The 12,750-nt window shown below is 41.4% G+C and overlaps 1 protein-coding gene across 2 annotated transcripts in view; it reads left to right on the forward strand.

The window, feature by feature from the left end:
- The window catches only part of LOC124138071 (inositol polyphosphate-5-phosphatase A-like), a 156,286-nt gene that overhangs the window by 90,905 nt on the left and 52,631 nt on the right, over nucleotides 1-12,750 (forward strand). For both annotated transcript variants that reach the window (XM_046504589.2, XM_046504587.2), the window contains exon 5: nucleotides 8,441-8,504. In XM_046504589.2, coding sequence (XP_046360545.1) covers nucleotides 8,441-8,504 — 64 coding nt within the window. The remainder of the gene's footprint in view (nucleotides 1-8,440; nucleotides 8,505-12,750) is intronic.

Consider the following 12,750-nt stretch of genomic DNA (forward strand, 5'->3'; position numbering starts at 1 on the left):
TGGGGTTACAACTGTCAATATTCGGCTTGCCTCAGTGTTACATATGCCCTTCAAAATTGACAAACTCAGCTAACATCCTGATTTGGTCTGTATGGATGAGGAGATTCTGGTTACTGGAAAATGCAGGTGTTATTGAAGTAAGTAACTGAATCTGACTCGCTAAAATGGTTCGCTATTTGTCCAATGACAGTTTTCAATCCTGTCTGACTGAATTTGTCTATCTGTGCCTGGTACAGTAAGCGTCATCGAAGTCCCACCAATATTATTGGATGTCTGGAACTACCATTCCTCATATCATGCTGTACTACTCAGAGAAAGTTAAGGGCCACCTGATTCTTTCATGCTCCTATGGTTAAGCTGTCATGACATGAGAGATTGCTGAACACCCCTATAGTTAAGGTAGCAGAAGGACTAGTGGAAATTTTCATTTTTAAGAGCTTTGCTCTATGTTATCATTATAAGGACTAGTGGACTAAAAATGTTAATTTCTATCGCTGAACTATAGTAACATGACAGAATCAGAATCTATTGTAATATCATAAAATATAGTTATATCAGTTGGTCCTTAACTTCTTTTGAGTAAATATATAGTCAATTAGGTTTATGATTTTGACACTTTTCCTTCTTTGTAAGGAATGAGTAAATGATTACTTAATTAGTAAGACAGCAAAATCTTTCTTAACAGAAATCCAGTTAAATATAGAATAACAGTTTTGTTTAAAAAGGTTTTAATTACAGGATCCATTAAACCACTGGCACTTATCTGATATGATATCAAGCAATTACAGGCAATATCTCCTCAAAAAGTCATACACCCCTTTGTCACCACAGACATTTTCAACCCCCCATAAACTAAACACGACCCATCCCCCTTTCCATAAACTAAACACTACCACCTTCCCACCCCATAAACTGAACACTACCATCTTCCAACCCCATAAACTAAACACCACCACCTTCCCACCCCATAAACTAAATACTACCACCTTCCCACCCCATAAACTAAACACTACCATCTTCCCACCCTATAAACTAAACACTACCACCTTCCCACACCATAAACTAAACACTACCACACGTCCACCCCATAAACTAAACACTTCCACCTTCCCACCCCTTAAACTAAACACTATCATCTTCCCACACCATAAACTAAACACTACCATCTTCCCATCCCATAAACTAAACACTACCACCTTCCCACCCCATAAACTAAACACTACCACCTTCCCACACCATAAACTAAACACTACCACCCATCCACCCCAAAAACTAAACACTTCCACCTTCCCACCCCATTAACTAAACACTACCATCTTCCCACACCATAAACTAAACACTACCACCTTCCCACCCCATAAACTAAACACTACCATCTTCCCACCCCATAAACTAAACACTACCACCTTCCCACCCAATAAACTAAACACTACCACCTTCCCACCCCAAAAACTAAACACTACCACCTTCCCACCCCATAAACTAAACACTACCATCTTCCCACCCCATGAACTAAACACTACCACCTTCCCACCCCATAAACTAAACACTACCATCTTCCCACCCCATAAACTAAACACTACCACCTTCCCACCCCATTAACTAAACACTACCACCTTCCCACCCCATAAACTAAACACTACCACCTTCCCACCCCATAAACTAATAACTACCATCTTCCAACCCCATAAACTAAACACTACCATCTTCCCACCCTATAAACTAAACACTACCACCTTCCCACCCCATTAACTAAACACTACCATCTTCCCACCCCATGAACTAAACACCACCCCATTATCTAAACACTTTAGTCATTTCTGTGTTTCTTTTCTTTCTGCCCATCTTCAGGCAGGAGACTGACATACAAAATATATAAATATTGTGCTAACTGATAAAAAGGAGAATAAGAGATGTTTTAAATTGCTCTCTGGGGTTAGGAAATCAAGCTGTCAGATTGGACTGTTGTATATGTGCTACACGCTGGTCTTACACTGTATAATGAGGTGCACTTTTTGAGTGGAATTTTAGTTGTGCTGCAGATAGTTCAGATGGCAAAGTTCCTGGTTTTAGAAGAAAATCTTTGTGTGCACTTTATTCCTTTGCCACTCTGCATGGGATCCTAAATGACCCACTTTTCAGCACTAATGTCCGATCTTAAACACCAGGAAGGATGTTCAAGTTGATTGAGTCTCAATAATGTCTTTGTGAAATATTAATTTTGTCTGTCAAAGGAGTCTCTACTCTAATAAGAAACCCTACATTTAAAATAATACAGACATTAAGAAATGTTGCTTATTTTTAAATTTTGATCTGTATTCCAAGATATATTTTATGCCTTAAGAGGAAACAGGAGGAAGTAGAAAAGAGGATGATATCTACCAATTAATTTAGGTCTATATGCACTCACTCACTCACTCACTCACTCACTCACTCACTCACTCACTCACTTGCCTTGGGATTCAGATCTAAGCAGTTAATGTTGAAGACTGCATATCATGTATTTTGTGACACCCACCCACCTACTCACTCACTCACTCATCCACTAACCCCTACCCACCCACCAACAAAGCCACTCACTCACTCACTCACTCACTCACTCACTCTTCACTCACTCACTCACTCACTCACTCTCACTCACTCACTCACTCACTCACTCACTCACTCACTCTCTCTCTTCACTCACTCACTCACTCACTCACTCACTCACTCTCTCTTCACTCTCTCTTGACTCACTCACTCACTCACTCACTCACTCTCATGTATATAATACAAATGACCTATCTGATGTTTATCCCTGCTGATCACCCTGCCTCTTATCCTGCATCCCCTTGAGACCAAGTTTCCGCCAGAACAGACAATTATTTACATGTTACGAGGTTTACACTGTTGTTTCCTCAACAGTAAAACCATGTGCCTTGATGCAGTAAGTTGCCTCCTCAGCTGCAGCAGTAATGATGAACACAGCATCTTGCCACTGGCTGCATGGACTCCTATTGATCAGGCTAGATTGTGTGTCTGTGCAAGAGTCTATGTTCCTCGTGGCTGCAGCCTCATGGAACCGGGTGGTGGGGACAGGCTGTTTGCAGTTCCTGTTAGGTAATTTGACAGTTCCTTAACAGACCAAGCAGTACAATGTGCAGTAGTCTTGTATTACAAGATATGGCTACAGGTGGAGGTGTTTGTACCAACAGTATCTTCAAATGGCGCCCTTTCATTCGACTGCTTAGTTGTTGAGTTGCTGGTTCATACATATCGGTCTGTCAAAATGTTTTGACGTGTATTACCATTGAAATGTTTTTGTCTCTAGGATATGACAAGTAGCATAAAACTAGGCCTGGGTTGGTTTGTTGTTTTACGCCGCACTCAGCAATATTCCAGCTATATGACGGCGGTCTGTAAATAATCGAGTCTGGACCAGACAATCCAGTGATTGATATCATGAACATCGATCCACGCAATTGGGATCGATGGCATGCATCAACCAAGTCAGCGAGTCTGACCACCCGATCCAGTTAGTTGCCTTTTACGACAAGCATTGTCACCTTTTACAGCAAGCATGGGTTGCCGAAGACCTATTCTAACCCGGATCTTCACGGGTCGGGCATCCATATGAATGTATGAAACATGAAGGAGAACATCACTGCCGTGTGATTATTTTGTGATCTTTTTAGGCAGCCCTACATTAAACCATGAATTCTCCTTTCAATCTGTGTCATGAGATTATTGCAGGTATCGTCCAACCAGGAGAAATGTCTCTCTGAAACTGGTAGCTTCTGAAACTAATGAATACATAGAGATTATTATACGAGAATTTAGGTCACTCGTTTCGTAAAAGAGTATCAGACTTCATGTATTTCCTGAGGGAGAACGAGGGTTAAACATTAATTCTTACATGAGTTGAATAGAATCAGCATGACACACACTAAGTGTAAAAAATTCTTCATTGTGAAGGATCATGTCTCGGAAAAACAAAATCTTCAGCTATGACGTCTTCCCTTGTTGACGTCATTCCGACCTCATGTCACAATAAGATTCGACAATGCTGTCAGGATGACGTAAACAATACACTGGTGCATGTGAAGCGATATTGCACTAGGGGGTTGTATGGGTAATAAAAACAATTAAAACTGACAATGAAACAATAATAGATTCTGTGAGAGACTGACACAAGAAATACTGATGATAACATTCCCTGCATATATCTGTGTTTGAAGGACATGGTTCCTAAATAACCTTCTGATTAAAGGTCTTGGTTCATTTCCCCTCACGATGCAACCCATATTCACTCGCCCTGCTTCTGACTAGACCTGGTCGCAAACAAGGGTCGTAAGACTGGATGAGTCCTAACTGGTTTACCATCTTGGAGTATAACCAGGAATAGTCTTTGCTGTGCCCTGTTAACAACCAGTTATCTAGTTCAGTGGTTCACACACACATCTGGAGGAAGTTATGGGGTCTGTGCTCTCAGTCTACAAGTAACACGGCAATGTTTATTATCTCCAAGTACCTTCGTCACTAGACCATAGTCAGATCATCAGGTCCTTTTACCTGGAACTATTTATTGCGCCAAAAGAAACACGAACAGTAAAAACGTATATAGAAGTTAAGAGATGTTTCCAATGTGTACCAATTAATGACGAAACTAACAATCAGTCAAGTGTTTACCACTATGTCTGTATTCTGATCACGATATGCTGCACATGATTTCCAAATTTTAAACGCTAATCTTGAGACAAATGGTGCATCTGGAGTCATTGGTCAATGACATCACTTGTGATGAGTTCATGATCGTCGAAGATCATAGAATAGGTCTTCAGCAACCCATGCTTGCCGTAAAAGGCAACTATGCTTGTCATAACAGGCGACTAACGGGATCGGGTGGTCAGGCTCGCTGACTTGGTTGATGCATGTCATCAATCCCAATTGTGCATGATGTGACCCAGTCAGTCAAGTCATCAGGGCATGATGTGACCCAGTCAGTCAAGTCATCAGGGCAGGATGTGACCCAGACAGTCAAGTCATCAGGGCAGGATGTGACCCAGTCAGTCAAGTCATCGGGGCAGGATGTGACCCAGTGAGTCAAATCATCAGGGCAGGATGTGACCCAGTCAGTCAAGTCATCAGGGCAGGATGTGACCCAGTGAGTCAAGTCATCAGGGCAGGATGTGACCCCATGAGTCAAGTCATCAGGGCAGGATGTTACCCCTCGAGTCAAGTCATCAGGGCAGGATGTGACCAAGTCAGTCAAGTCATCAGGGCAGGATGTGACCCAGTCAGTCAAGTCATCAGGGCAGGATGTGATCCAGTCAGTCAAATCATCAGGGCAGGATGTGACCCAGTCAGTCAAGTCATCAGGGCAGGATGTGACCCAGTCAGTCAAGTCATCAGGGCAGGATGTGACCCAGTCAGTCAAGTCATCAGGGCAGGATGTGACCCAGACAGTCAAGTCATCAGGGCAGGATGTGACCCAGTCAGTCAAGTCATCGGGGCAGGATGTGACCCAGTCAGTCAAATCATCAGGGCAGGATGTGACCCAGTCAGTCAAGTCATCAGGGCAGGATGTGACCCAGTGAGTCAAGTCATCAGGGCAGGATGTGACCCCATGAGTCAAGTCATCAGGGCAGGATGTGACCCCTCGAGTCAAGTCATCAGGGCAGGATGTGACCCAGTCAGTCAAGTCATCAGGGCAGAATGTGACCAAGTCAGTCAAGTCATCAGGGCAGGATGTGACCCAGTCAGTCAAGTCATCAGGGCAGGATGTGATCCAGTCAGTCAAATCATCAGGGCAGGATGTGACCCAGTCAGTCAAGTCATCAGGGCAGGATGTGACCCAGTCAGTCAAGTCATCAGGGCAGGATGTGACCCAGTCAGTCAAGTCATCAGGGCGGAACCTTTCCTCTTAAGTCTGCTCTTGAGAATGTCTTCTTGACTCAAAATCAACAAAGTCATATATTTATGTTAAAGCGGTGGCTCGTCACACTGGACCTGGGTTCAATTCCCGACATGGGTACAATATGTGAAGCCTATTTCTGGTGTCCCCCGCCGTGATATTACTGGAATATTGCTAAAAGCGGCGTTAAACCATACTCTTTAGCTGGCATTTACAAACAGCATGGAATACTGGGATCTATTCTTGACAGCACAAGCCATGTTTTGTGTCAAGGTACAATCAGACACAAATACCGTGCACAGAGTTTCTCTTGCTAAGAAGAGTAATTTGATTGGACAGCTATGTTTAACACTGTGTCCTTCAAATGGAAATCAAAACTGTGGTGGTGAATGGGTTCTCTAAAATATCAATATGATACACATAGGATGGTATGCCATCTTTGAGTACACTGTGAAGATCCTGCAACCCATGCTCAAGGCGACTAACAGGATCGGGTGGTCAGACTCGCTGATTTAGTTGATACATGTCATCGTATCCCAATTATGTAGAACGTTGCACATGATGTCAATCCCGCGATTATCTGGTCTTGGCACGATAATCTACAGACTGCTGTCATACAGCTGGAATATTGCATGAAAACAACCTATAAAGCACAATGACCAAATAAATGCACCCTTCAGATTCAGGCACTGACTGTTAGTTACATTAAATAAGGTATGCCAAATAAACTATACACTGATAAAGACAGCTTAAGTGATATGTAATCTGTTCCACACACAAGATGTAATTAATATTTGTGAATATTCTCCCACTCCTCCTGATTCCAGAGTCCACAACATGCTGTTGAAATGAGATATCGTTTTACAGTTTTAGAGAACACGGTCATATTATAATTCACATTCGGTCATATTATAATTCACATTCGCAAACACAGCAGCATCTGATACCCTTGACTTTTATCTCCAGTATTATCAGATAGACTGGTAATATCTGAATCTCCCTTGATGTTGGAAGCAGGTGCTTATCCGACATTGGCCAGCCACGGCCTGTGTCACAGTTAATGATTGTACAGGTGATCGCGCACCCATCTCTGAACCATGCCAGGAAACGTGTGTTTATGTAATGATTGCCACAACATGTTTTCAGTTTGGTTAGTGGGCTCATCTTAGCCACCTTAAGAGCGTCTGAGAGTTTTATGTGTAAGGAAAAAGTATGGTCCATTAAAAGAAGTGGTCTTCTCCTCCATAGGCCTTTCTTTCATACCAGACAGTAGACGTGCTTCATTTACTCCAGCACATGATGTATGAGTCATTGCACTTAAGCACAAGGGGAAAAAAATACAGGGATGTTCTTGTAACTGTTTCTAAATTAGATAAAACCAAAGTGATTGTCATGGTGTTACTTATAACTATGGTGACCCCCTCCGAAGTCAAAGTGGTAGAGCATCTGCATGGTGGCTGGAAGATCCGGGGTATGATCTCCAGGTTGCGCGTCATGTCAGAAGACGTTTAAGTGTTGTACTTGTTATTACCCTGCCTGGTGCTTGGCATTAGGGGGATAAATCAAGGACTGTTGGCTCGGAGTCAGTATACTGTGTCTGAGTGGGGTATTCATCATAATCTGTGGCATGGTATCTCAGTGGTATCTCACACACACTCACATTGCTTTATAAGTGCAGTAATCTCAGACATGACATTAAGCCCCATTTCATCTTACCTACACATTGCTATATACAGTCTCACTGACAAGCTTGAAGTTGGGAATGTCAAGCTTGAAGTTGGGAATGTCAAGCTTGAAGTTGGGAATGACATTCTTGAAATTATTTTTACTGGTTTTCCGGGTTTTAGCTCACTTGAACATTTTAGTTCATACTGTGCCTATATATTGTCTGAGTGTCAATCAGGTGGTCACAAGGGCATATAAGTGTGGGTCAGATAGTTTAAAAAGTGTCTGAAAGTGGATAAGATTTTCAGGTTTGTACATGCTATTGATTCCCCATTGTTCATTCTATTGTTTCCCCGTTGTTCATACTTTTGTTGCCACGCATTGTTCATACTAATGTTTCCCTATTGTTTGTACTATTGTTTCCCCATTGTTCATGCTATTGTTGCCACCCATTGTTCATACTAATGTTTCCCCATTGTTTGCTCTACTGTTTCCCCATTGTTCATACTTTTGTTGCCACCCTTTTTTCATGCTATTGTTGCCACCCATTGTTCATACTAATGTTACCCCATTGTTTGTTCTACTGTTTCCCCATTGTTCATGCTATTGTTGCCACCCATTGTTCATACATAATGTTTCCCCATTGTTTGTACTACTGTTTCCCCATTGTTCATACTATTGTTGCCACCCTTTTTTCATGCTATTGTTGCCACCCATTGTTCATACTAATGTTTCCCCATTGTTTGTACTACTGTTTCCCCATTGTTCATACTATTGTTTTCCCATTGTGATACTATTGTTTCTACCAGTGTTCATACTATAGTTTCCCTATTGTCCTACTATTGTTGCCACCATTGTTCAATGTGCTGTGCTTCATTGCAGGCCTTGGGGAACCTGTACTTTGTCCATGACACAGTTGATGAAGTCAACATCTTCGACTTTGTAGGTGAGTAGAACCTTGTATTTTCTGAAAGCTAATACTGTGATACACAATCCCCTGGTAGGTCACTAGGTCGTCTCAAACAGGTGCAGGTCTCTCTCCAGGGGACTAGAACAACCATGAAGAGGAGGGGCACGTATAACTCTTGGCTTTCCTCGGCAGGTGAACATACAAGTGTCCAGTTAAGTGTGTCACAGGGGTAGGTGGAGATTAGACAATGCACTACAGTTTGTGCTGTGAGACAGGTGTACACTTCCTACTATGAGACTCTTAACTGTATGCTCCCTACATGCACATGCAATGGTTGACTTATCTTGGTTATGCACACATGGTTACACTCAGATATTTTGTGTCCGACTTAGTCTTCCAGGTACAAGTTTATAATGAGAATCATGTCTCTCAGCCATGCTAGATATGATCAATCCCAGACCCTGATTAGGATCCTTCGTCATCTGCACGTACCCATGCACTTGGGTTTCACCAAAATGCTGACAATGTATTTCCTACCAGGGATTTATCTTCACTTGCTGTCAGTCTTATATAAGGCGAGGTGAGACACAGTCTACTGACTCCAAGCGGACCAGTCCTTGTTTTAGCCCCTTCATGCCGAGCGCCAGACAGGGTAACAACAAGTACCATCTTTTAAAGTCTTTTGGTATGACGCAGGATCGAACCCCGGACCTTCCACTCTCTGGGCGGACGCTGTACCACTAGACCACGGAGGCGGTCCTCTTATATAAGGCCCATGTCCAGCTCCATGTCTGCAGCAATGGACAGCAAAAATGAATAATTAAACAATTCATGTTAATGTATTAGTAATGGGATGACATGGTCAAGGTGACTCATTTTCACTTATAGCAGGACCAATGAATAGGAAGAGGCTTAGTTTTGCATGTTTGCATTGATTTTAGTGTTAAAATACATCTGAGATTACAAAACTAAGTACGATAAAAATAATCTAAAAAATTTTGAACTTTATAGCAATTTTTACCACTTTGCCTGCCAAGGGCACTCAGCTAATGGAATCCTCAATAAGACACATTGGGATTCCTCCCATTGCTAGTTTATACGCTGATATAACTCCAATACTTTCAGAGCTGCATTAGCCCCTCCCCGTGAGTGTCCATTGTTTGTTGCTAGAGCAGCAATATTGCTGACTGGCGTTATACAAGACTCCCACACATGGAGATTCAGTTAAGCCTGTGTGATAAGTATTATGTGCTGAAGTATATGTCTACTGAAACTTATGGGTAATTTAATCAAACTATTAGCATGGCAGACATTAATTTTACCACCAGCGGATATTTGTCATGGAGTTTTATGGAGTTGCATTACACAATTCTGATGGTGTAGGTGACAATAGCATTGATTCACAAGGCAGGGTATGTGATGTATTGAGTTACCCTGTCTATGTTCGGAGAAGAAATAGCTGTGTGGGACGAATTATGGATGAGGAGGGATTGTAATGAGATTACTTTTGGTCCAATCGTATGTCACGATGTTTATTGTGTTACATCATCCTCTAAATCTTCATCCTGCGGCCTTCATCATTATGTGAGGGTTGATAGGGGGAGGATGGTGGGCAGTGTTAAGTTTTATGGGTAAGTGTTCAAGATTAGTTGAAGCCAGGAATGATATTGTCGAGGACCCTGTTTCCAACGACACCTGTTTTTGAACAGCCATGTTGATAGTGATTTGTCGTGTTATCGCGAGAAGTATGACTTATAACGAGAAGTATGACGTCATCAAAGGAGCTGGTTTCACAGTGCACAGATCAGGCCTGTCAACCATGAACCAGGGTTCATGTGAGGTACTGCACACCTGTCAGAACACTCCGTCCTCAGTCAGGATTGTGTTGCCCTGTCGTGATGAAAAGAGAGAATAAATAGTGGGAACACTAGAATTTGACAAACATTCATATTTTGAATAGGTTTCAAACTTTCTATTACTGTATTCAACGTAATAAGCGCCCCACTCTAATAAGCGCCCACGACGATATTTGCTAATATATTGGCTAGTGAACAATCCCAATCAGCACCTCTTCCGATTGATCGATGTACACAAGACTCATTTATTCGTGCAAAAATACGCACTCGTGTGTTATATCACCCTTAAGTAGGGGTGGGTACAATGTGTGAAGCCAATTTCTGGTGTCCCCCGCCGTGATATTGCTGGAATATTGCTAAAAGCGGCGTAAAACCATACTCACTCACTCACTTAAGTATGGGCAATTAAATTCTTGAAAAAATATATCTGTCGTATGTAAACATTTCAGGCTGTTAGCATAAACCACGAAATTTACAATCTTTCAACTCAAAATAATATTCAAATAAGCACCCCCTATTTCTAATTTTGAAAGCACCCTGGGCGCTTATTACGTCGAATACGGTACTTCTTTTATTAATGTTGACCTACTAGAATTATGTTGATAAATGTGTGTCAAAACAAAGCTAACCCGTGAAGATCCGGGGTAGAATAGGTCTACAGCAACTTATGCTTGTCGTAAGAGGCGACTATGCTTGTCGTATGAGGCGACTTATTGGATTGAGTGGTCAGACTCGTTGACTAGTATACCAATTCCATAGATCGATGCTCATCATGTCAGTTACTGGATTGTCTGGTACACGCTCAATTATTTACAGATATTGCTGGAATATTGCTGAGAGCGGCGTTAACAAACAAACAAAACACAGCTGTTCGTTCATGGAAACCCTCGCTAAAGTAACCATACCAGATCCCGCGTGTTAGCGAGGAATGTTGTTTCTATTGGAGTACATTGACTTCCTTTAGAAACTGACACTTGTCCTAGAGTCCCAAACAGAATATGAATGTGAAAGTATGTTGTATAAAGCGATCTTAGTGCTAAGGTGATCGTAACTCCCCATACCTTAACATAGACTTACGACAGTCGTAGCGCTAAGGTTGTTTTGTACAACGGTACCCTAGTGGGGGGTGAAGTAATATGACTAAAACTGTGTATCATACTGACAAGTCACCAACTGAACATATATGCAATGCTGTTCAAATTTGTTTTTCTTTTTATCATGAGTTGTAGTAATTTACACATGGTAATGTGGAAGTTTCTTTTTCTTAAATTATTTGGGTAAAGAAAAAACAAATCAGTCATATCTCAAACTTTACTTTTAATTTGTTGTTATGGTTATCACACTCAAAGGAAACTTCAGTTCCAAGGTTTAATTCAACTCTAAAATCCATCTATAATGATACACTGAAAACTATCGATATTTATCGCAATAGTTGCTTGCAATATCAATAGTTATCGCAATAGTTTCTTTGAATATCAATAGTTATCACAATAGTGATTTCCAGACCAATAGTCACCCCTACTGACAAGTCCCAAACTGTTACATGTTGGCTCCTCCCACTGTCCTGCCATCTTCCACCGATTATGTACAGACTGTCACACAATGCTCACAAGGCATGTAAATAACCTCATGCTTTCATTCATTTTGGTTCTATGTCTTTGCACAGAGAGGCCACACTTTGATGTTTCACAGACTTATTCCAGCTTTTCCACACAAGGTCGATCGCAATAAAAATATAAAGCTATGTCGGTCATTTATTGATATGAAAGTTATTCTGCCATGAAGTTAAAACTGCAGCTGACTTCTTGAAACACTGATTGAGATGTAGACATGGAATCGATATATAACATTTTATTTTCTATAAGAGGGTCTATGTTACTAACGGGAGAAGTAAGAATGAGTATTTTTATGTTAATTTATTGGCGGGACGTGAAACGAAAAAAAATAAAAAATGTGTGGTTAAAAGTATTGTAGAAAGAAGTCAGTATGAGTAACTTTGACTCTTCCAACTGACAAATCTTCCTTTTCAAAGGCATAGGTAATATGGCATAATGGTTATCAGCAACACTGGCGCCAGTCTTGCACATATTTGGATCATGTATTTCCACAGAAATTCATTTTTTTTCAAGACTGGTGTCAACCCTAATCTAGTAGTCCTCAGGAGTATGATTCTTGTGCTGCTCGAACGAGACAAATGTGTTTACTATGTTTACATGTACAACACCAACACCTTTAAGCCAATAGAAATGCTTTATTTCTTGTGATTATATGCTGTAAATGTAGCTGTCTATGATCTATTAAAGTAGGTGGAGCTTGGTGATAAGAGACAAAACAAACTTGCCACTTGCCACTTGCCACTCAGCAATATTCCAGCTATATGACGGCGGTCTGTAAATAATCGAGTCTGGACCGGACAATCCAGTGAT

This window comes from Haliotis rufescens, unplaced genomic scaffold (genome assembly GCF_023055435.1).
Source record: "Haliotis rufescens isolate VD_foot unplaced genomic scaffold, xgHalRufe1.0.p SCAF_12, whole genome shotgun sequence".
NCBI classification, from domain to species: Eukaryota; Metazoa; Mollusca; class Gastropoda; order Lepetellida; family Haliotidae; genus Haliotis; species Haliotis rufescens.